General features: G+C 47.4%; 1 protein-coding gene across 1 annotated transcript in view; it reads right to left on the bottom strand.

The window, feature by feature from the left end:
* The window catches only part of LOC134984372 (zinc finger protein 585A-like), a 131,697-nt gene extending 106,248 nt beyond the window's left edge, over nt 1–25,449 (bottom strand). Inside the window, exons 1-4 of the mRNA XM_063949969.1 lie at nt 25,318–25,449; nt 25,101–25,198; nt 24,232–24,949; nt 7,230–8,951 (exon numbers count right to left, since the gene is read on the bottom strand). Coding sequence (XP_063806039.1) covers nt 7,230–8,951; nt 24,232–24,949; nt 25,101–25,198; nt 25,318–25,351 — 2,572 coding nt within the window. The 5' untranslated portion in view covers nt 25,352–25,449. The remainder of the gene's footprint in view (nt 1–7,229; nt 8,952–24,231; nt 24,950–25,100; nt 25,199–25,317) is intronic.
* Between the last annotated feature and the right edge of the window lie 795 nt (nt 25,450–26,244).

The raw sequence follows: 26,244 nt of genomic DNA, 5'->3' as shown, positions 1-26,244 counted from the left end.
AAGTCCAAACGGCAACGTCTGAAATTGGTAATGACAATCCTGTACAGCGAATCTCAGGTATTCCTGATAGGGGCATATATGGGGACATGAAGTTACGAATCCTTTATGTCCAGAGACACCATAAACTCCCCCTCCTCCATGTTGGCTATTATCGCTCTGAGTGATTCCATTTTGAATTTGAATCTTTTTATGTACAGGTTTAGAGATTTCAGATTCAAAATAGATCTGACCGAACCGTCCTTTTTCGGGACCACAAATAGGGTTGAGTAGTAACCTCTTCCCTGCTGGTGCAGGGGAAACTTGATTATCACTTGCTGTATACACAGTGTTTGAATTGCAGCTAACACTACATCCCTTTCCGATGTGGAAGCTAGTAGGGTCGATTTGAAAAATCGGCTTGGGGCACTTCGTCAAATTCCAGTTTGTATCCCTGGGAAACTATTTCCAACACCCAGGGATTCAGGTCTGATCTGACCCAGGCCTGACTGAAAAGTCGAAGACGTGCCCCCACAGTGCGGACTCCCTTAGGGGAGCCCCAGCGTCATACTTTGGGTTTTGGAGCAGCTGGGGAGGACTTTTGTTCCTGGGCACCTGCCGAAGGTGCTCTTTTGCCTCTGCCCTTACCTCTGACGAGGAAAGAGGATCCCCGACCTCTTTTGGACTTGTGCGACCGAAAGGACTGCATCTGATAGGGTGTTACCTTTTGCTGTTAGGGAATATATGGTAAAAAAATGTATTTACCTGCTGTAGCTGTGGAAACCAGGTCAGTCAGCCCATTCCCAAAGAATACATCACCCTTATAGGGTAGTACTTCCATATGTTTTTTGGAATCCGCATCACCCGTCCATTGGCGAGTCCATAAGGATCTTCTCGCTGAGATAGACATGGCATTGGCCCTAGAAGCCAGCAATCCAATGTCCCTTTGAGCATCCCTCATAAATAAGACTGCGTTTTTAATATGGGCTAGAGTTAAGAATATAGTATCCTTATCCATACTATCAAATTGATCTGTCAGCTCATCTGTCCAAGCTGCAACTGCGCTACACACCCATGCCGACGCAATTATCGGTCTTAGCACAGCACCCGGATGAGAATAAATACACTTTAAGGTAGTCTCCTGCCTGCGATCTGCAGGGTCCTTAAGGGCCGCTGTGTCAGGAGACGGTAGCGCCACTTTCTTGGACAAGCGCGTCAGGGCCTTGTCCACAGTGGGGGGTGATTCCCAAATCTCCCTGTCCTGTTTAGGAAGGGGTATGCCATATAAATTCTTTTGGGGATCTGCGGTCTCTTTTCCGGAGTCTCCCAAGCTTTCCCAGAGAAATCATTTAATTCATGAGATGTGGAAAATTAATAATCTGTTTCTTTCCCTTAAACATGTGTACCCTTGTGTCGGGGACCGAAGGTTCATCCTCAATATGCAACACATCCCTTATTGCCACAATCATACACTGAATGGTTTTAGTCACCCTAGGGTGCAATTTTACTTCGTCATAGTCGACACTGGAATCAGTATCCGTGTTGGTAGTAGTGTCTTCTGTTAAGGAACGCTTTTGAGACCCCGACGGGCCCTGTGAGTCGGTCCAATCCGAGGATTGACCCCCTGATGTCCCCCCTAAATCAGCCTTATCAAGCCTTTTATGTAAAGATGCCACACTTGCATTCAACATATGCCACATGTCCATCCAATCCGGAGTCAGCACAACCGACGGGGACACACCACTCATTTTCTCCACCGCCTCCTTGGAGAAGCCTTCCGCCTCAGACATGTCGACACACATGTACCGACGGGATCGGTATGAAATACCTCCAATCAAAATCCCGACGTTCAAAATCCCGACACCAATTGACCGATGGTCAAAATCCCGACAAGGTCAAAATACCGACATATAAAATGCCGACAGGTCAAAATACTGACATGCATTTTTGATGTTTTTGTGTGTGTATATCGACATAAATCAACATGGACACCATAATGATGTGCTCGGCACACTATTATATTCCCCCTCCAGGTCCACTGGGATGGTAAAGTATGAACAAGTCGGTTTCAATTAAAAAACTCATGAAAAACTCATGTCTGTATTTTGACCTGTCGGCATTTTACATGTCGGTATTTTGACCTTGTCGGTATTTTAAATGTCGGTATTTTGTCCGTGTCGGTATTTTGACCTTGTCGGGATTTTGACCATTGGTCAATTGGTGTCGGGATTTTGAACGTCGGTATTTTGATTGGAGGTAAACTGACTGCATCCCGTACCGACACCCCACACACACAGGGATTAACCTATAAGGGGACAAAACCCCAACCAGGCCCTTAGGAGAGACAGAGAGAGAGTATAACAGCACACACCAGCGCTTAAAAACACTGGAATATATATACCAGATAGCACTTTTTATATATATAGCCTTAATTCCCACTCAATGCGTCGCTAATGTGCCCCCCTCCTCTTTTTTCCAGCCTGTGATGGTTCAGCAGGGAAGAGTTTAGGGAGCCAGCTTTTCCTCATGCAGTTTCTGTGGAGAAAATGGCGCTGATTAGTGCTGAGGATCAAGCACCGCCCACCCGACGGCGGGCTTCGGTCCCAGTAAACTTATATTAAAAATGGCAGGGGATTTGTGGATTTACTGTGCCACAGCCTAATCCTGCTTATATTGCCACAAAATGAGGAATATTGCTGCCCAGGGCCCCCCCCCCCCTGCACCCTTCAGTGCCTGCTTGTGTGTGAGTACTGGGAGCAATGGCGCGCAGCGGTATGAAGATCTGATGTCTTTTGCCGCCTGATGTCTTCTTGCCTTCTCATACTCACCTGGCTTCCATCTTCGGCATCTGTGAGGACGGCGGCGCGGCTCCGGGACGAACCCCAGGTGAGACCTGTGTTCCGACTCCCTCTGGAGTTAATGGTGTTCAGTAGCCTTAGAAACAGTGCCCAACCATAAAGCCAGCCCTGCTTCTCTCTCCTCAGTCCCACGATGCAGGGAGCCTGTTGCCAACAGGACTCCCTGAAAATAAAAAAACCTAACAAAATTCTTTAAAACAGAAAACTCTAGAGAGCTCTCTGCATATTACCCTTTCTCCTCTGGGCACAAGATCTAACTGAGGTCTGGAGGAGGGGCATAGAGGGAGGAGCCAGTGCACACCCATAGTCAAAGTTCTTTTTAGGTGCCCTATCTCCTGTGGAGCCCGTCCATACCCCATGGTCCTTACGGAGTCCCCAGCATCCTCTAGGACGTAAGAGAAAAAATAATACTGTTAGGCGCCGGGGTCCGCTTGTCTGCGCGGCCTGGCGCCTAGCAACTAGGGACGCCGCGTGCGTACAGCCGCCGGCTCCCTAGCAACGCTAGACGCCGGGCGCGCTGAGCCGCATGGACCCTAGCAACGGGGAGGCCACTGGCGGACCGCGTTCCCCGTTGCTGGGCTTTAGGAACTAGTACATTCACCTGTTCTCTGGCCGTGCAGCAAAGCAGCTGATTGGAGGACTCCCTGTTAAGTACATTCCCAGGGCTTCTCACAGACGCCGGTAATAGCTTCCTGCATGCTGCCTTTGTTTGCTGAGAGTCTGTTTTCAGTCCTGCTGTATCCGGTCATTGCAGTCCTCAGAAGTCCTGTACTCGGGAGTTGTCATCTCATCCCAGGAGGTCGTTTTGTTCCCTGGAGTCCTGACTGATCACCGTTTAATATCCAGTGGTGTTCGTGAGTTGCGGCTCAGCCGCTTTACCTTTTATATTTTGTTTTTGGAGCATTTGTGGAGGGTTCCGCTTCCACAAGTCCTCTCTGGTACTCGGCGGTGCCGGGTAGGAGTATTGGACAAGTGGATATTTTGGTTGTCCTTTTCCCTGGCGGTTTCTCCGCACATATTCTAGTTTTGAGTTAGCTTGTAGCCCCTGGCCTGGTTGTTTAGTTAGAGGGCCTCTTGTTATCATCCTGTCTCGGATTTCCCTTTGTCTCTCATTAAGACCGGGGGGCATCGGAGTTGGGAAAGACATAATCCGCCCTTCAAACGCGGCTGCCATGGGCTCAAGCAACCATAGTCTCGCAGGGGATTTCTGACAGCACGGGTGAGACAACAGAGTTAGGGCGCCAGGGGCTATTTTCCTTTCCTGCTCCCTTCCCCAGCATTCCGTTCCAGTGCTCCAGTCCTCGCAATAAGATTTCCTCAGACCAGAGTGCTGGAATCATAACAAATACACAGACACATAAAAAGACTCAACGGAAATCTTTTGTTTTTAAACAACTTTATTTTATATCTTTAATACACAGATTTTTCTCTATATTTTAAACTTGAAAAATACTTTACTCTGCACAACATGGATAAAATATCCTTTAAAGCACAGAAACAATTCAAGTTACATTATAGTATTGCAGGTAAGTAAAACAGATACATATCAGGGTAGCCAAAATCCTATGGGGGTCATTCAGGCCCAACCGCAATAGTGGTCCGCAGCAGTTTACTGGTGGTGACAAAATGCACGTGCAGAGGCCGCACAGACACACATTGTGGCCGCATCCCTGAGGGGTGAACGCGGGTGGGCCGGGACCATTTTCCAGGGGCTGCGTGATGTCACATCTGCGATCATCTCTGATTAACCCCCTATAAGCTCCCAGAGTGCACCTCATATCTCATCTTTTCCAAGCTACTACAAATGATATGAGATCGGTAGCAGCACTACTTTCAGGATTATTACACAGAACACACATAAAGGCTGACACAGCAAATAACAGTAACACATACAAGGGATTAATTAGAAATAAGGAAGCAGAATCATCATTAGGTCTAATTATCAACTGGGGTATAGAAACTTCCCAGTTCTGCGCCTGTATATGTGAGCTGCTTCGACTTTTTGTTTAAAAATTAGCAATAAAGGTTATGTCAAAGCGCTATGAGGGGAAGGGGGAGATACCAGTATGTTTACAGCTCTTTTTTGAATTAATGTGTCCGGAATATTTATTTTTGAAGCAGTATGTTTGGATTCCATATATATGCCTTCTGGGGTGTCCTCAGCAGGTAGTTATAAGCTAGCTTTCCCTATCTATACCTTGCTGTAGTGACTTCTTGTTCCCGTGGCTGGTTTCACACGGTCCAACGCGTTTCATGCCTCAGCACTTAGTCCATGACTAAGTGCTGAGGCATGAAACGCGTTGGTCCGTGTGACCGGAAGTACGTCATTGCCGCGACCGGAAGTGCTTCGTAACCCGCAATTTGGCCGTGAATACAGTGAAGCAGGAGCTTGGAAACCAGCCATGGGAGCCAGAAGTCACCACTACAGCAAGGTATAGATAGGGAAAGCTAGCTTATAACTACCTGCTGAGGACACCCCAGAAGGCATATATATGGAATCCAAACATACTGCTTAAAAAATAAATATTCCACTCATCTCATTAGTTCAAAAAAGAGCTGTAAACATACTGGTATCTCCCCCTTCCCCTCATAGCGCTTTGACATTACCTTTATTGCTAATTATCAACTGGTTCTGTGCGTGACCCATAGACCTCTTTACTGCCTCCATCAGCCGCTGGTACTGCACTGTGACCATCCACCCTCTTTCCACTACTGCCACCCGCCCTGTCTCGCCCCACTACTGCCACCCACCCTGTCCTCCCCCACTACTGCCACTACCCTGTCTCCCCTCTGACACCTTAGCGCTGCTTGGGGACAATATTACCCACAGACAGTGCCTCCGGCAGCCTCCGCCACAGCACTACTGCCACCCACCCTGTCCCCCCCCCCCCCCCTGACATCTCAGCACTGCTTGGAGTTTCTTGGTACAGCTGGTAACAGTTCATCTGCAGATGGAAGCAAGTAGGACAGTAAGGAGGCAGAAGCTGCATCTGGTACCATGGACCCTGGTCATGTAGGGCTGGGAGAGTCAGTAAGATTATGTAATAGAGTCACAATCTTACAGGCAGCCGGTGAAGGGAGCAGAGAATGGGTGTTATGTGGCAGGAACGGGCTGGTTAGGTAACAGCCTGACTGCTGCATTTTGTACAAGCTACAACCGATGCAATTCTTTTGCTGGGAGATCCAGGTAGAGGACACTGCAGTAGTCTATGTGTGATGATAAAAGTGCATGTATGACTGTAGGTAGATCTTCTGAGGTAAAGAAGTGCTGGAGTCTGGCTATGTTCCTCAGAGGAGGATATGATTGTGGCTGATACCTGATGTCTAAGTGTCACTCCACCATCCAGGACACCAAGATTCCGCATATGGGGGGTCAGTCCGAGTTGTTCGCTTGTTGCCGATTTTAGCAACGGAGCAATTAATGCGAAAATGAGCAGTGTGCCAAGTATTTTAGTTCAAAACTTTGTAGATTTACTCACGGCAGAACGAAGAATTTTCAGCGTTGAAGTGATCGGAGTGTGAGTGACAGAAAGTGGGTGTTTCTGGCCGAAAACGGACCGTTTCCTGGAAGTGTGCAGAAAAACGCAGACGTGCCAGGATAAAAAGCGGGTGTGTCTGGAGAAACAGGGGAGTGCCTGGCCGAACGCAGGGCGTGTTTGTGACGTCAAACCAGGAACGAAATGGCCTCAGCTGATCGCAGTGTAGGAGTAAGTCTTGAGCTACTCAGAAACTGCTAAGAATTTTCTATTCGCTATTCTAATTTTTCGTTCACAATTCTGCTAAGCGAAGATACACTCCCAGAGGGCAGCGGCCTAGTGTGTGCAATGCTGCTACAATCAGCTAGCGAGCTAACAACTTGGAATCACCCCCATGATCAGCATTTTGTAACTCTGAACCCCCAAGCGTAATTCTGGTTGGTAGGCAAAGCTGAGCTGTAGCCCTGTCCTTTGTTGGTGAGCTTCTATCAAAAGGACCTGTTTCACCAGGACTGAGTCACAGCCAACTGGCATCACCCACACCTGGAGCTCAGCTAGACAACCATTTAGGATTGGTACTGGGTTCTCAGTACCCGGAGCAAAAGACAGGTCATCTGCATAGCAGTGGTAGATGAGGACATGACATCTGATTATTATACCCAGTGGTAGCATGTATATTGCAAAAAGCATAGGAGATAGGATAAGAACCTTGAAGAACAACGCAAGGCAATGATGAGTATACTCCAGAAGATTAAAATGGTTCCTCAACTGAGTGATGTCTATTGTGTGCAACAAGAGCTGATTTATTTCTCAGAGTATATAAATGGCCTCTCACCTGTGTGACTTCTCTGATGTATAACAAGAACTGATTTTCGTGTAAAACATTTCCCACACTCAGAACATGGAAATGGCTTCTCACCTGTGTGACTTCTGTTATGTCTAACAAGAACGGTTTTGTGTGCAAAACATTTCCCACACTCAGAACATGGAAAAGGCTTCTCACCTGTGTGACTTCTCTGATGTTTAACAAGATCTGATTTCTGTGCAAAACATTTCCCACACTCAGAACATGGAAATGGCCTCTCACCTGTGTGAGTTCTGTGATGTATAATAAGATCTGATTTCCGTGTAAAACATTTCCCACACTCAGAACATGGAAATGGCTTCTCACCTGTGTGACTTCTCTGATGTTTAACAAGATCTGATTTCTGTGTAAAACATTTCCCACACTCAGAACATGGGAATGGCTTCTCACCTGTGTGACTTCTCTGATGTCTAACAAGACGTGATTTCCGTGCAAAACATTTCCCACACTCAGAACATGGAAATGCCTTCTCACCTGTGTGACTTTTCTGATGTATAACAAGATCTGATTTTCGTGTAAAACATTTCCCACACTCAGAACATGGAAATGGCTTCTCACCTGTGTGACTTCTGTTATGTCTAACAAGAACGGTTTTGTGTGCAAAACATTTCCCACACTCAGAACATGGAAAAGGCTTCTCACCTGTGTGACTTCTCTGATGTATAACAAGTTGTGATTTCTGTGTAAAACTTTTCCCACACTCAGAACATGGAAATGGCTTCTCACCTGTGTGACTTCTGTTATGTCTAACAAGATCTGATTTGTGTGCAAAACATTTCCCACACTCAGAACATGGAAATGGCCTCTCACCTGTGTGACTTCTCTGATGCTTAACAAGATCTGATTTCAGTGCAAAACATTTCCCACACTCAGAACATGGAAAAGGCTTCTCACCTGTGTGACTTCTCTGATGTATAACAAGTAGGGATTTCCAGGTAAAACTTTTCCTGCACTCAGAGCAAGAAAATGGCTTCTCACGGGTGTGACTTCTCTCATGTATAACAAGATTTGATATGTGTGCAAAACATATCCCACACTCAGAACATGGAAATGGCTTCTCACCTGTGTGACTTCTCTGATGTTTAACAAGATCTGATTTCTGTGCAAAACATTTCCCACACTCAGAACATGGAAATGGCCTCTCACCTGTGTGAGTTCTGTGATGTATAATAAGATCTGATTTCCGTGTAAAACATTTCCCACACTCAGAACATGGAAATGGCTTCTCACCTGTGTGACTTCTCTGATGTTTAACAAGATCTGATTTCTGTGTAAAACATTTCCCACACTCAGAACATGGGAATGGCTTCTCACCTGTGTGACTTCTCTGATGTCTAACAAGACGTGATTTCCGTGCAAAACATTTCCCACACTCAGAACATGGAAATGCCTTCTCACCTGTGTGACTTTTCTGATGTATAACAAGATCTGATTTGTATGTAAAACATTTCTCACACTCCGGACATATCAGTGGCCTTTCACCTGCCTTACCTGTGTGTGGGTTAATAGGCTTTGTGTTCTGTGTAAAACATTTGGCATCTATAGAACATGGAAACAATGTATCTACTCTCAGAGCTGTAACAGATGCACCAATATCAGAGTGATCAGGAGAACATTTCCCAGGATCAGAGGGATCAGCTGATAGAGCTGGATGTATAATTGGGGTAATGGGGTTAGCTCCTGGAGAATCCTGTCTACTGTCATTATCTTTAATGTCACAATCCGGGGATAACATTAGATGTCCTTCTGAGATATTCCTGCTTGTGTGTCGATCTGCTGGAAATAAAATACATTATGGAAATGTGACATTTTTTGTAACAATATTAATCTTGTAAACAATAGGAGAAGACGACTCTCTGGGACACTTAATTGTAAATGTGTGTGTATAATAAAACATAACTTTTAATGAAGGCTTTATAATACTGTGTCTCAGACTATCATTGTGTCCACCCTCATGAGAACACTCACAATAACAAATGTAATAATAAGATTTTACTCACCGGTAAATCTATTTCTCGTAGTCCGTAGTGGATGCTGGGGACCCCGTAAGGACCATGGGGAATAGACGGGCTCCGCAGGAGACTGGGCACTGTAGGAAAGATTTAGTACTACTGGTGTGCACTGGCTCCTCCCTCTATGCCCCTCCTCCAGACCTCAGTTAAGGAAACTGTGCCCGGAAGAGCTGACATTACGAGGAAAGGATTTTGGAATCCAGGGTAAGACTCATACCAGCCTCACCAATCACACCGTATAACTTGTGATAAACTTACCCAGTCAACAGTATGAACAACAACAGAGCATCAAACAATGGATGCCAACATAACATAACCCTTTATTAAGCAATAACTATATACACGTATTGCAGAAAGTCCGCACTTGTGACGGGCGCCCAGCGTCTACTACGGACTATAAAAAATAGATTTACCGGTGAGTAAAATATTATTTTCTCTAACGTCCTCTTGGATGCTGGGGACTCCGTAAGGACCATGGGGATTTTACCAAAGCTTCCAAACGGGCGGGAGAGTGCGGATGACTCTGCAGCACCGAATGGGCAAACACAAGGTCCTCCTCAGCCAGGGTATCAAACTTGTAGAAATTAGCAAATGTGTTTGAATCCGACCAAGTAGCTGGGGGGCAAAGCTGTAATGCCGAGACCCCTTGTGGAGTAAGCTTTCACAGAGTGGGCTTTCACAGATTTTTGATGCGGCAATCCAGCCGCAGAATGAGCCTGCTGAATCACGTTACAGATCCAGCGAGCAATGGTTTGCTTTGAAGCCGGAGCACCCAGCTTGTTGGATGCATACAGGATAAACAGCGAGTCAGTTTTCCTGACTCCAGCAGTCCTGGTTACATAGATCTTCAAAGCCCTGACTACATCAAGCAACTTGGAATCCTCCAAGTCACGAGTAGCCGCAGGCACCACAATGGGTTGGTTCAAATGAAAAGATGACACCACCTTCGGCAGAAATTGCGGACGAGTCCGCAATTCTGCCCTGTCCATGTGGAAAACCAGATAGGGGCTTTTACATGACAAAGCCGCCAATTCTGACACACGCCTAGCCGAAGCTAAGGCCAATAGCATGACCACTTTCCACGTGAGATACTTCAGCTCCACGGTCTTAAGTGGCTCAAACCAGTGGGATTTCAGGAATCTGGACCTTTATAGATCCCAACTTCAAGCACATAGTCACTCCAGACTGTAGGAAGTGCAGGAACCGGCCAAGCTGGAATTCCTCTGTAGGGGCCTTCCTGGCCCCACACCAGGTAACATATTTTTGCCATATACAGTGATAGTGTTTTGCCGTCACGTCCTTCCTAGCCTTTATCAGCATAGGAATAACTTCATCCGGAATGCCTTTTTCTGCTAGAATCCTGCGTTCAACCACCATGCCGTCAAACGCAGCCGCGGTAAGTCTTGGAACAGACAGGGCCCCTGTTGCAGCAGGTCCTGTCTGAGAGGCAGAGGCCATGGGTCCTCTGTGAGCATTTCTTGCAGTTCCGGGTACCAAGTCCTTCTTGGCCAATCCGGAACAATGAGAACAATTGTTCTCACTCCTCTTTTTCTTACGATTCATAGCACCTTGGGTATGAGAGGAAGAGGAGGAAACGCATAGACCGACTGGAACACTCACGGTGTTACTAGTGCATCCACAGCCATCGCCTGATGGTCTCTTGACCTGGCGCAATACCTTTGTAGCTTTTTGTTGAGACGGGATGCCATCATGTCCACCTGTGGCAGTTCCCATCGATTTGCAATCTGAGTGAAGACTTCTTGATGAAGTCCTAACTCTCCCGGGTGGAGGTCGTGCCTGCTGAGGAAGTCTGCCTCCCAGTTGTCCACTCCCAGAATGAACACTGCTGACAGTGCTTGCACGTGATTCTCCGCCCAACGAAGAATCCTGGTGGCTTCCGCCATCGCTACTCGGCTTCTTGTGCCGCCCTGGCGGTTTACATGAGCTACTGCGTAATGTTGTCTGACTGAATCAGCACCGGTTGGTTACGAAGCAGAGGTTCCGCTTGACTCAGAGCGTTGTATATGGCCCTTAGTTCCAGGATATTTATGTGCAGACAAGCCTCCTGACTTGACCACAACCCTTGAAAGTTTCTTCCCTGAGTGACTGCCCCCCATCCTCGGAGGCTCACATCCGTGGTCACCAGGACCCAGTCCTGTATGCCGAACCTGCGGCCCTCGAGAAGGTGAGCACTCTGCAGCCACCACAGAAGAGACACCCTGGCTCTGGGGGATAGGGTGATCAGCTGATGCATCTGAAGATGCGATCCGGACCACTTGCCCAACAGATCCCACTGAAAGGCCCTCGCATGGAACCTGCCGAATGGAATGGCTTCGTATGACGCCACCATCTTTCCCAGGACTCTCGTATAGTGATGCACCGATACCTGTTTTGGTTTTAAGAGGTCTCTGACTAGAGTCACGAGCTCCTGAGCCTTCTCCGCTGGGAGAAGCATCTTCTTCTGGTCTGTGTCCAGAATCATGCCCAGAAAGGGCAGACACGTCGTAGGAATCAGCTGCGACTTTGGGATATTCAGAATCCAGCCGTGCTGTCGCAACACTTCCTGAGTGTGTGTTACGCTGATCAGCAACTGCTCCCTGGATCTCGTCTTTATGAGGAGATCGTCTAAGTTTGGGATAACTGTGACTCCTTGTTTTCTCAGGATCCCCATAATTTCCGCCATTACCTTGGTAAATATTCTCGGTGCCGTGGAGAGCCCAAACGGCAACGTCTGGAATTGGTAATGACAGTCCTGTACCACAAATCTGAGGTACTCCTGATGAGGTGGATAAATGGGGACATGCAAGTAAGCATTCTTGATGTCCAGAGACACCATAAAATCCCCCTCTTCCAGGCTTGCAATGACCGCACTGAGCGATTCCATTTTGAAATTGAATCTTTTCAGATAAATGTTCAGGGACTTTAAATTCAATATGGGTCTGACTGAACTGTCCGGTTTCGGTACCACAAACATTGTGGAACAGTATCCCCTTCCCTGTTGAAGGAGGGGAACCTTTACCACCACCTGCTGGAGATATAACTTGTAAATTGCCGCTAACACTACTTCCCTTTCAATGGGGGAAGCTGGCAGGGGCGATTTGAGGTAACGGTGAGGGGGCGTCACTTCGAATTCCATCTTATATCCCTGAGACACAATCTGTATAGCCCAGGGATCCACCTGTGAGCGAACCCACTGGTGGCTGAAATGTCAGAGACGCGCCTTCACCGCTCCTGGCTCCACCTGTGGAGCCCCAGCGTAATGCGGTGGATTTAGTGGAAGCCGGGGAGGACTTCTGCTCCTGGGAACTAGCTGTATGGTGCAGCTTCTTTCCTCTACCCCTGTCTCTAGCAAGAAAGGACGCACCTCTGACCTTTTTGCTTCTTTGTGATCGAAAGGACTGCATTTGGTAATACGGTGCTTTCTTAGGCTGTGAGGGAATATATGGCAAAAAATTTGACTTCCCAGCCGTAGCTGTGGAAACTAGGTCCGAGAGACCGTCCCCAAACAATTCCTCACCCTTGTGAGGCAAAACCTCCATGTGCTTTTTGGAGTCGGCATCACCTGTCCATTGCCGAGTCCACAGGACCCTTCTGGCAGAAATTGACATTGCATTTATTCTAGAGCCCAGTAGGCAAATGTCCCTCTGGGCATCCCTCATATATAGGACAGCGTATTTTATATGCCTCAGGGTCAGTAAAATGGTATCCTTGTCTAAAGTATCCAGCTCCTCAAACAGATTATCTGTCCATTCTGCTACAGCACTACACATCCAGGCCGACGCAATCGCCGTCTCAGTAGAGTACAAGAATGAGTATAAACAGACTTCAGGATTCTTTCCTGCTTCCTATCTGCAGGATCCTTTAGGACGGCCGTATCCTGTGACGGCAGGGCCACCTTCTTAGATAAGCGTGTCAGAGCTTTATCTACCCTAGGGGAGGATTTCCAGCGCATCCTGTCCGTTGGCGGGAAAGGGTACGCCGTAAGTAACCTTTTGGAAATCAGCACTTTCCTATCAGGGGATTCCCAGGCTTTTTCACATAATTCATTTAACTCATGTGAAGGGGGCAAAGTCACCTCTTGCTTTTTCTCCCCAAACATATAAACCCTCTTGTCAGGGACCGGGTTTCCCTCCGATATGTGCAATACATCCTTCATTGCTATAATCATGTAGCGGATGGCTTCAGTCAATTTAGGCTGCAACTTAGCATCATCGTCATCGACACTGGAGTCAGAATCCGTGTCGATATCTGTGTCAACAATTTTGGATAGTGGGCGCTTTTGAGACCCTGACGGTCTCTGAGCTGTAGGATCAGGCATGGGCTGAGACCCTGACTGTCCCAAGGCTTCAGCTTTATACAACCTTTTATGCAAGGAGCTTACATTATCATTTAACACCTTCCACATATCCATCCAATCGGGTGTCGGCGCCGTCGGCGGAGACACGTCATTCATCTGCACTTACTCTGCCTCCACATAGCCCTCGTCAAACATGTCGACACACGCGTACCAACACACCACACACACAGGGGATGCTCTATATGAGGACAGGACCCCCTCAAGGCCCTTTGGAGAGACAGAGAGAGAGTATGCCAGCACACACCCCAGCGCTATATGACCCAGGAATCACACAGTAACTTATTGTTTACCCAGTAGCTGCTGTATATATGATTAAAGCGCTAAATTTATGTGCCCCCCCCCCTCTCTTTTCTACCGTGAGTCTGCAGGGGAGAGCCTGGGGAGCTTCCTTTCAGCGGAGCTGTGGAGAGAAATTGGCGCTGGTGAGTGCTGAGGAAGAAGGCCCCGCCCCCTCAGCGGCGGGCTTCTGTCCCGCGATTTTGTGTAAAATTAATGGCAGGGGCTCATGCATATTACAGTGCCCAGCTGTATAAATGCTGCTTTTGCCAGGAGGTACTCAATTGCTGCCCAGGGCGCCCCCCCCTGCCCCCTACAGTGACCGGAGTGTGTGGGTTAGTGTGGGCGCAATGGCGCCCAGCTGCAGTGCTGTGCGCTACCTCATATGAAGACAGGAGTCTTCTGCCGCCAATTTTGACGTCTTCTTGCTTCAACCCACCGGCTTCTGTCTTCTGGCTCTGCGAGGGGGATGGTGGCGCGGCTCCGGGAACGGACAACCAAGGTTAGGTTCCTGTGTTCGATCCCTCTGGAGCTAATGGTGTCCAGTAGCCTAAGAAGCGCAACCTAGCCGCAGTTAGTAGGTTTGCTTCTCTCCCCTCAGTCCCACGTAGCAGAGAGTCTGTTGCCAGCAAAAGCTCTCTAAAAATAAAAAACCTAACAAAATACTTTCTTTACTAGTAAGCTCAGGAGAGCCCAGTAAAAGCACCCAGCTCTGGCCGGGCACAGATTCTAACTGAGGTCTGGAGGAGGGGCATAGAGGGAGGAGCCAGTGCACACCAGTAGTACTAAATCTTTCTTAGAGTGCCAAGTCTCCTGCGGAGCCCGTCTATTCCCCATGGTCCTTACGGAGTCCCCAGCATCCACTAGGACGTTAGAGAAATTCTAATAAGACTTAGATATATCTCTCTCTTGTACTGGTAACTAACCATGAAGTATAAATGGAGACATAGTCACTCGCAAAGTCCTATGTCAGCACCAATGTAAAACAATGGATGGGGAACATATCGTATGAATTGGAGATTATAGATGAACAATAACATCAGTCATATGAGCTGATGGATCAGAGTAATGTCTCCTAACGTTACTCCTGGAAGCATTGGTAAGGTAGCATTCCTTTATGTGTGTGCTCATACGCTGGTAAGCCTGTACATGTGTTACTCACCCTTATATAAGGTATATTGCTACAGCAGAGTAGGTGTGGAACAAGGTACTTTACATGCAATACACCATATGATATCCTGTAATCATCATCATCATCTGCTAGGTTATAATCTACTTTCTCTTACGTCCTAGAGAATGCGGGGGTACATTTAGTACCATGGGGTATAGACGGGCCCTTTGGGAGCCACTGGCACTTTAAGAGTTTAATAGTGTGGGCTGGCCCCTCCCTCTATGCCCCTCCTACCAGACTCAGTTTAGAAAATGTGCCCGGAGGAGCCGGTCACAGCTAGGGGAACTCCTAGGAGTTTTCTAAGTTTTTTATCTTCTAGTTAGTTAGGTTACAGGAAGGCTGCTGGCAACAGCCTCCCTGCTTCGTGGGACTTAGGGGGGGTCGGGAATAGGAACCAACTTCCTGAAGAGTTAATGGTTCCCTAGTCCGCTGACAGGACACTGAGCTCCTGAGGGTGCTGATCGCAAGACCATGAGGCGACTGCTCACTCCCGCAGCGCGACCGCCACCCCCTAACAGAGCCAGACGAAAAAAAAGTGGGGAGTACAGCGCCAGCATCCCAGTTAGCGGGTCGCCGGCGAGTATGGCGGCACAAGGGTGGGAGCGCAGCTCTGACATGCTGCACTCCAGGAAGGCTCAGCAACACACAGTGTAGGCGCTTTGAGGGGCGTCCTGAGCCAGCACCGGATACCCTACACTGGTCACGCAGCTAACAGGGGCTAATCCCCCTGTTATCACTAAAATCCTCAGGCCAGTATAAATAATTAGTGCAGGAAGCCGGGCGCCATTACAAGGGGCGGGGCTTCCTCTCAGAGCGGATCCAGCACTCACCAGCGCCATTTTCTCCCTGCAGATCCTAGGAACTAGGACACTGACAGGGAGCGCTGCCATCCATATTAAGGTCAGTCAGCGCCGGGCTTTTATCATAATAACTGCCTACCGGGGCGCTGTGTGGCTGGCTCCTTATACTCTGTGACTCTCTGAAGGTACTCTGGGGGAAACTGTGTCTGACATTTTCGTGTGTGTGTGTGTGTGTGTGTGTGTGTGTGTGTGTGTGTGTGTGTATATCCACATTACCATGTCTAAGAACTCTGTGTCCTGTGCTGCAGAGTGTGTATCTTCTCCTGAGGAGTCTATTCCATCTACTCAGGACTGCAATGTGCTGTCTCAGCCTTCTGACTCCGAACCCCCATGGGTGGATTCTTTAAGGGGAATGATATCCCAGATTTCAACAAGGATGTCACATACTGAGAAAGAGACGCAGATTTTGAGACAATCTGTAGTGGGTATGAAGTATTCAGCTCCCACTACTTCATCTAAAACCCCCCCTACATACCCCAAAAAACGTACACTTGCCCAGATAATGCAAGCTGTCACTGACACCGACTGATACAGGGGACGGTGATGGGGATATGCAGGGCGGGGGGGGATGTAGCCCTTGCTAAAGGGGTGCAGCTAATGATTGAAGCCATTAGGGATGTTTTGCATATTTCTGTGAAGGTTCCGGAACAAGTAGAGGAATCTTATATTACAGTAAATAAGAAATCCTCCCTTACCTTCCCTGCTTCTAAGGAGTTAAACTCCTTGTTTGAAAATTCCTGGGAAAACACAGAGAAAAAATTCAAGATCCCTAAAAGAATTCTCATTGCTTTCCCTTTCCCTGAAGTGGATAGGAAGAAGTGGGAAAACCCACCTATAGTAGACGCTTCTGTATCTAGGCTGTCTAAAAAGGTGGTTTTACCTGTCGCTGGTTCAACCGCCTTAAATGAGCCGGCTGATCGCAAGATTGAAACTACGCTGAAATCACTATACACAGCTAGAGGCGTGGCTTTAAGGCCCACTATTGCTTGTGCGTGGATTTCTGAAGCCATAGTAAAGTGGTCAGGCACCTTACTAGAGGACTGAGATACTATGGATAGGAGTGAAATGTACTTGTTTTTACAGGATTCTGCAGGTTTCATGGTGGAGGCCATGAAGGACATTGGCCTGCTACTTCCATGGCTGTCTCGGCATGCAGAGGACTCTGGCTACGCCAATGGACTGCGGATGCAGTATCCAAGTAAAGTGTGGAGAACCTGCCATTCACAGGTCAGGCACTATTTGGGGACGCACTGGATGCGTGGATTTCCACGGTGACTGCGGGTAATTCAACATTTCTTCCCTCCGCAGCACCACCAGCTAGGAAGGCCTATATTGAACCTGAAGTTGTGGAACCCCTAACTTGAGGGATTTCCAATTCAAGATGGAGTCTCTGAGAGTGGTGATCTCAGGTCTGGAGGAGGGGGAATTCCTAGTATCCCTGGATATCAAGGATGCATACCTTCACATTCTGATCTGGCCACCTCACCAGGCCTAGCTACGGTTTGCACTACAGGACTGTCACTATCAGTTCCAGACATTGCCATTTGGCCTCTCCACAACACCGAGGGTGTTCACTAAGGTCATGGCGGAGATCATGCTCCTCCTACGCAAACAGGGAGTGAACATAATTCCATATCTGGATTATCTGCTGATAGAGGCATCTTCTAAGGAGAAGCTGTTGCAGAGTATTGCGCTCTCAACTCAACTAATCTGGGATCATGGGTGGATCCTGAACGTTCCAAAGTCACATTTGGAACCGACAAGGAGACTGCCCTTCCTGGGGATGATACTCAACACGGAAGTGCAGAGGGTGTTTCTACCGGTGGAGAAAGCGTTGGTGATCCAATCAATGGTCAGGGATGTCTTGAAACCTCCCCGGGTATCTGTTCAGGGCCGTCTTTTCGTATGGGCTCAATGGTCTCTTGCCAAAGGGCCCCAGGAGTAAAAGGGCCCTAGGCTGTTAGCTGAGGGTCCCCTCTTTCCAAGGTTACCAGATTTTTGAAAATCGGCACTGGGGAACCGGAGATATCGGACTTCAAAACAGTGGTCCCCATCCAAGCCATTTAATTGTCCTTCCCAGCCAGATATCTCGGGTTCTGTCTGACTTAGATTTTTTCTGAGGGTATACGCAAAAAGCTGTGACTCTCCCCTTTTGGTGAACACTGGCAGCTTGTCTCTACTATACCCAGAACCAGGGATATCAGCCTTCAAGCAGCTTGTCTCTGCTCCAGCTCCACACGCCTGGTATGCAATTTTATATTTTTGTTGGTGTATTGCTCTGGCTCCTGAACTCTGATCCCCAAGTCTCCATTACCTCCTGGGACTCTAGTTTTTTGCATCCCATTAAAGTTAAGAAATCTATTTCCAGGAACTGGAGATATCTGCAGTCAAGCAAGCTGCCCTCCGGACAGAAAATTATTAATATTAAACCCACTCCACTATCAACCCCTCCCCTACGTATTAAACATTCCCTACCAACCTGAAAGTCATGTACCAGGGCTCCGTCATTCAGCCCAATGTCCCCTTCTACAGTTTAGTGTTCTCATTCCTGCCCCATCTGTGCAGGAAAGGAGTAATTAGCAGAAATTATTTCTACAGGTCTTACATGCTGAGCAAAAAATAGAACACCCCCTACCGCCCGTGGGACATCAAAGCTGCCGCTGACAGCACCCCCACCCCTACTGCTGGAGGATGGGTAGGGGCCCCAGTGCATTGCTGTGCCCAGGGGTGTACACTGCTGTTAAGATAGCTCTGTATCTGTTCATCAGTGTATTCACCTTCTGGGGAATACACTATGGAAGATTCCATGCACGGTTCTTCCAGCTGGATCTCCTGGACAAGTGGTCGGGATCGCATCTTCACATGCACCAGCGGATATGCCTGTCGCCGAAAGCCAGAATTTCACTACTCTGGTGGCTGCAAACTTCTCACCTGCTCGAGGGCCGCAGGTTCTGGATTAAGAATTGGATTTTTCTAACCACGGATGCAAGCCTCAAAGGTTGGGAGCAGTCACCCAGGGGGAAAACATCCAAGGAAAGTGGTCAAGCCAGGAATCGGTCCTTCCAATAAAATTCTGGAACTAAGGGTCATATACAATGGCCTTCTACAAGCGGCTCATCTTCTGCAAGATCGAGCCATTCAGGTTTAGTTGGACAACGTCACAGCGGTGTCCTACATAAACAGGCAGGGTGGAGTGAAGAGCAGGGCTGCAATGTCAGAGGTTACAAGAATCCTCCTCTGGGCAGAAAGACACGCGCTGGCGCTGTCGGCGATCTTCATTCCGGGAGTGAACAACTGGGAAGCGGACTTCCTCAGCAGATACGATCTCCATCCAGGAGAGTGTGGACTTCATCAAGAAGTCTTTGCAGACGTAACGTGTCTTTGGGGAACTCCTCAAACAGACATGATGGCGTCACACCTCAACATAGAGCTTCGGAGGTATTGTACCAGGTCTCGGGACCCTCAGGCAGTAGCAGTAGATGCTCTGGTAACACCGTGGGTTTTCAAATCGGTCTACACGGAACGATTGCATGTCATCACTCCAGCATTGTTCCGGCATTTTCCTCCTCTCCTCCTAACCCATGGTGCTACGGGTGAATCTGGTGGAGCTGTGAAATATAGAGGACATACACGTGGGGTTCCTGTGCAGCCAGATATGCTACCCTGTGCCACTGCATCCTAGTACCCTCTCCTCTCCTGCCTTATTACTGACCTGGTTCACCCGCCCAGTTTTTTCTGATTTGGGCTTCCCTGCCAGAAGTGGTCATTTTCAAAACTGGCAATATAGCCACATGCCCTCCTGAAACACACCGCTTGTCTGGGAGCTACAGACACTGCCAGCCCATGATCGGTGCCCTTCACTACAGTCTTGGTGATTTCCGGCAGGGACTTCTGAATGAAGACAGCCGACAGAGCGGTTACGTGATTTTCCGCCCAGCGAAGAATCCTGGTGGCTTCCGTCATCGCGACTCTGCTTCTTGTCCCGCCTTGGCGGTTCACATGACCCACTGCTGTGACATTGTCTGATTGAATCAGAACCGGTAGGTTTCGAAGAAGACTCTCCGCTTGTCGAAGGCCGTTGTAAATGGCCCTGAGTTCCAACACAGTGATGTGTAGACAGGACTCCTGGTCTGACCACAGTCCCTGAAAATGTCTTCCTTGTGTGACTGCTCCCCATCCTCGGAGGCTCGCGTCCGTGGTAACCAGGATCCAATCCTGAATTCCGAACCTGCGACCCTCCAGCTGGTGAGTACTTTGCAACCACCACAGGAGAGACACTCTGGCCCCTGGGGACAGAGTTATTTTCCGATGTAAGTGCAGATGGGACCCCGACCACTTGTCCAGAAGGTCCCATTGAAAAGTCCTTGCATGGAACCTTCCGAAGGGAATGGCCTCGTAGGCCGCCACTATTTTCCCAGAACTCGAGTGCATTGGTGAACTGACACCATTTTCGTTTTAGCAGGTCTCTGACCATGTTCTGGATGTCCTGGGCTTTCTCCAGTGGGAGGAAGAGCTTCATTTGATCCGTATCCAGTATATACCTAGGAACGTTAGTCGAGTTGTCGTAATCAACTGTGACTTCGGTAGATTCAGAATCCAACCGTGTTGCTGGAGCACTCTCAGAGAGAGCGCCACACTGCTCAGCAATTTCTCTCTGGATCTCGCTTTTATTAGGAGATCGTCCAAGTATGGGATAATTGTGACTCCATGCTTGCGCAGGACCACCATCATTTCCGCCATTATCTTGGTGAAAATCCTCGGAGCCGTGGAAAGCCCAAACGGCAACGTCTGAAATTGGTAATGACAATCCTGTACAGCGAATCTCAGGTATTCCTGATGGGGGGGGTATATGGGGACTTGAAGGTACGCATCCTTTATGTCCAGAGACCCCATAAACTCCCCCTTCTCCATATTGGCTATTATCGCTCTGAGTGATTCCATTTTAAATTTGAATCTTTTTATGTACAGGTTTAGGGATTTCAGATTCAAAACAGGTCTGACCGAACCGTCCGGTTTCGGGACCACAAAGAGGGTTGAGTAGTAACCTCTTCCCTGCTTGGTCAGGGAAACCCTGATTATTACTTGCTGTAGACACAGCATATGAATTGCAGCTAACACTACATCCCGTTCCGATGTGGAAGCTGGTAGGGACGACTTGAAAAATCGGCGCGGGGGCACCTCCTCGAATTCTAGTTTGTAACCCTGGGAAACTATTTCCAACACCCAAGGATTCAGGTCTGAGCTGACCCAGGCCTGGCTGAAAAGTCGAAGACGTGCCCCCACCGGTGCTGACTCCCTCAGGGGAGTCCCAGCATCATGCTGTGGGTTTTTGAGTAGCCGGGGAGGACTTTTGTTCCTGGGCAGCTGCCGAAGCAGGTGCTCTTTTGCCTCTGCCCTTACCTCTGGCGAGGAAGGAGGATCTCCGACCTCTTCTGGACTTGTGCGACCGAAAGGACTGCATCTGATAGGGTGGTACTTTCTTTTGCTGTTGGGGAATAAATGGTAAAAGTTTGATTTACCTGCTGTAGCTGTGGAAACCAGGTCCGTCAGCCCATCCCCAAACAATACATCTCCCTTATAGGGTAGAACTTCCATATGTTTTTTGGAATCTGCATCACCCGTCCATTGGCGAGTCCATAAGGATCGTCTCGCTGAGATAGACATGGCATTGGCCCTAGAAGCCAGCAATCCAATGTCCCTTTAAGCATCCCTCATAAATAAGACTGCGTCTTTAATATGGGCTAGAGTTAAGAATATAGTATCCTTATCCATATTATCAAAATCAGCTGTCAGCTCATCTGTCTAAGCTGAAATCGCGCTACACACCCATGCCGACGCAATTGTCGGTCTAAGGACTGCTCCAGTATGAGAATAAATACACTTTAAGGTAGTTTCTTGCCTGCGATCTGCAGGGTCCTTAAGGGCAGCTGTGTCATGAGACGGTAGCGCCACTTTCTTGGACAAGCGCGTCAGGGCCTTGTCCACAGTGGGAGGTGATTCCCAACGCTCCCTGTCCTGTTTAGGGAAGGGGAATGCCATATAAATTATTTGGGGGATCTGCGGTCTCTTTTCCGGAGTCTCCCAAGCTTTTTCAAAGAAATCATTTAGTTAATGAGATGTGGGAAAGTTAATAATCTGTTTCTTTCCCTTAAACATGTGCACCCTTGTGTCGGGGGCCGAGGGTTCATCCACAATATGCAACACATCCCTTATTGCCGCAATAATACACTGAATGCTTTTTGTCACCCTAGGGTGCAATTTCACTTCGTCATAGTCGACACTGGAATCAGAATCCGTGTCGGTAGTAGTGTCTTGTGTTAAGAGACGCTTTTGAGACCCCGACGGGCCCTGTGAGTCAGTCCAATCCGAGGATTGACCCCCTGATATCCCCCCTAATTCAGCTTTATCAAGCCTCTTATGTAAGGATGCCACACTTGCATTCAACATATGCCACATATCCATCCATTCCTGAGTCGGCACAACCGACGGGGACACACCACTCATTTGCTCCACCTCCTCCTTGGAAAAGCCTCATGGTCCTTACGGAGTCCCCAGCATCCTCTACGGACTAGGAGAAATAGATTTACCGGTAGGTTTAAAATCTTATTATCCCAATGTTATCCTGTGGATAACCTATACACCCTGCCAGAGAAAGATATACATATCTATCTAAGAGGATAGAATTTGATCGGTGTTGTTGCACTGTTTTGTTGGCAGGTTACTTGATACTTTCGTCCTCATTGGTTACAATAGGTCACGTGGATGAGGTTCACTCGTATCCCCGGACATAGCGCGTGTCAGATGACGTCATGTGATGCGCTGGAGTGAGCGACGGATGGCATCATGGACGGTTCCACCGGGTATATTAACGACACAGGACGTGCACATGCGTGTAGATGGCGACACTAAAACTACTGGATGATTATTGTGAATATCTGAGGTATTGATACAATGCAAATTTGTTGAGATATTGTTTCTTTTTCAGATGGAACCATGGGTCTTGCACGTGATGCAACTGGCAAAAGGGAGCCATTGGTTTTGGCCGAGACCGGCATTTGTTTGTTGGTGATGCCTTGTAGACAGTGAGTAGTATCCATCTACAGTGGAAGAAGTATGGACACCAAGAATCTTAGCGGCGGAACAGTGGGCGAAAGTAGATCATGACAAATCGGGACCACAGGCATTTAGGGCGCCTAGCAACCACCAATCGTTACAAACCCATCAGGAACTGCACCAACAGTACAATGCCGGACCCAGCCAAACAGTCCCAGATCTGGTGAATTGGAGGGCCACGTGAGATGTGGTGGCACGTCAGACTGGTGCTCTGAAAACCAATCCAAGCCTTTCAGTCACTATTCCACCGCTGAGAGCATACCTAAAGTTTAACACTAACGTGATAGCTGTTTTTATGGTAATTATTTTTAGCAATAGAGTAGCACCTGCAGTATAGTGGGGTCCCTTGTCGGGGGCTGCAGGCTTAAATGCACTGAGCAATACATGAACTAAAACTCCACTGTTTATTATTGTTAGTTAAAATACTGAGTGCAAGACACATTTATGTATGTAGTAAGGCTACTGGGAGACCTTAGATTGAGCAATATTGGATCTGGCCATTACATTCCCTAAAGTCATAACCTCAGAACTGCACAGAGCAGGAACTATTATTCACAAGTAATTAGGAATGTGTTCCTCATGAACAAGTCCACAATTACCGTCTGAAGGTTACACAATTATTTCAAGTCTACACAATTGATAATTGAGGATAAAGCCTTTAACAGAAAACACCCCTGAAGAAGTCACTATTGACGAAACGCGTTGGTTGACACCCAATTTGGATTTAGAGTGAATTGGAGTGGCTAAGAACAAGCCAGCCCATGCAAGGGTGACAACAAGTGCAAAACGCTTGTCTTATGATTATACAGATAAGTACTTGTGATAAGCTTTTACTCTGTTTTACTTGAAGTTCTAGATTTAAATTTCATTTTATTTCTGAATCTTATACGAATTATATTTGGTGAGCTCAGGTCTACTGTATAGCAGGAAATATTTCATACCTGCATCATCTAACAAAATGCATATAAATTAGGCACTCTACAAAAAACAATACTAATTATATACATATATATATATATATATATATATATATATATACACATTTATAGATAATCGCTAATTATAAACTTCTGCTTGTTACTTTTAATAACATTATAGTGTTGTGTGTAATATCTCTCTATATGTGATATTTGTCATGGATAGCCTTGTGTTAGAAACACCCAACTGAGAACAGGGCTGATGGCGGAGGAGGGTGTAGGATAAGAGATTGCTGTAGTGACTGAGCAATGAGAATATGTGACTTCTGTAATAAGTGTTTATTACTCACCTGTGCTGATATCTGTAGGGATCTCCTCCTTCTTACACTGCTGATCACCCCTCACATACGTCTCGTCTTCTTCCTCTATATCTTCTGTCTTTATATCAGTCACATTCGTCTCTTCTCTTTTCATATCAGTCACATACGTCTCTTCTTCTCCCTCTATATCTTCTGCCTTTCTATCAGTCACATACGTCTTTTCTTCTCCCTCTATATCTTCTGCCTTTATATCAGTCACATACATCTCTTCTTCTCCTTCTGTATCTTCTGCCTTTATATCAGTCACATACGTCTCTTCTTCTCCTTCTGTATCTTCTGCCTTTATATCAGTCACATACGTCTCTTCTTCTCCCTCTATATCTTCTGCCTTCATATCAGTCACATACGTCTCTTCTTCTCCCTCTATATCTTCTGCCTTTATATTAGTCACATACGTCTCTTCTTCTCCCTCTAAATCTTCTGCCTTTATATCAGTCACATACGTCTCTTCTTCTCCCTCTATATCTTCTGCCTTTATATTAGTCACATATGTCTCTTCTTCTCCCTCTAAATCTTCTGCCTTTATATCAGTCACATACGTCTCTTCTTCTCCCTCTATATCTTCTGCCTTTATATCAGTCACATACGTCTCTTCTTCTCCCTCTATATCTTCTGCCTTTATATCAGTCACATACGTCTCTTCTTCTCCCTCTATATCTTCTGCCTTTATATCAGACAGACGTTCTTCCTAAATAACCCAAAAAATACAATGACATTTGCATAGTGTTAGATTAAACTGAGGTGAAACAGTATATCAGTGTATAATACACACAGCTCCTCTACAGATCATATAGTGACAGTCACTTTGGTATATGGGTGAGACCCTAAATCCCACCTACCTGATCCTCCTGTGGGATCCTGTGATTCTCCTCTGTACAGTCCAAGGAATACAGAGGACGGGGACATCTCTCTGGGGTATCTCTGTTACTGGGCCCATCTGTAGGAGACACACAGTGACTGAGTACAGTGTATATATGTGATTATCAGATGACGTGTGTATATAGGGGGCCCCCATACCTGCTCTCCCCTGTACAATACATGACAGTCTCCTCTTACCCAGTGATGTGAGGGGCCGGTGATTCTCCATCATCACGTCCTTGTACAGACCCCTGTGTTCCTCTATATACTCACCCTCCTGCACGGAGACATAGACAGTGACATCCTGACACCTTATAGGAACCTGACACACACAGTGATACAGTCATCACCCAGACACATCCCCTGGTGTTACTGTATAATGCCCCATTTCCAGCAGTCACCTCTCCAGTCATCACCCAGACACATCCCCTGGTGTTACTGTATAATGCCCCATTCCCGGCAGTCACCTCTCCAGTCATCACCCAGACACGTCCCCTGGTGTTACTGTATAATGTCCCATTCCCAGCAGTCACCTCTCCAGTCATCACCCAGACACATCCCCCGGTGTTACGTATAATGCCCCATTCCCAGCAGTCACCTCTCCAGTCACCACCCAGACACTTCCTCTGGTGTTACTGTATAATGTCCCATTCCCAGTAGTCACCTCTCCAGTCATTACTCAGACACGCCCCCTGAAAAAAATAATTGATGATGATGTTTCCAGATCCCTTAAACTCCCCAGTCTAATCTATGGATTATTACTAGAGATATAAATGTATTATTTATTTATTATTACCAGTTATTTATATAGCGCACACATATTCCGCAGCACTTTACATGTTGATGTTACTGTGACATTCCCAGATCCCCTCTGCTCCCGTCTTGTCCCTGTATCATTACTTTAGATATGTAATGTCACTGTAACACTCCGAGATCCCCTCACCTTCCCAGTCATGTCCCTTAGTGTACAAGCTAGGCTGTTTTAGCAGGGCGCCGCACATTGCCCTATTTTTTTAAGGGCAAAATCCACTCTGCCCTTCCTGCGGCACCCTGCTAAAACTGCCGTCCACTTCCTGCCCTCTCAGCGTGTAAAGATGTCTTGCACGTGCGCGTTCGGACGGTATC

This window comes from Pseudophryne corroboree (genome assembly GCF_028390025.1).
Source record: "Pseudophryne corroboree isolate aPseCor3 chromosome 3 unlocalized genomic scaffold, aPseCor3.hap2 SUPER_3_unloc_5, whole genome shotgun sequence".
In the NCBI taxonomy this organism is placed as follows: domain Eukaryota; kingdom Metazoa; phylum Chordata; class Amphibia; order Anura; family Myobatrachidae; genus Pseudophryne; species Pseudophryne corroboree.
The sequence above is the reverse complement of the archived record's forward strand: the minus strand, read 5'-3'. Positions and strand labels throughout refer to the sequence as shown.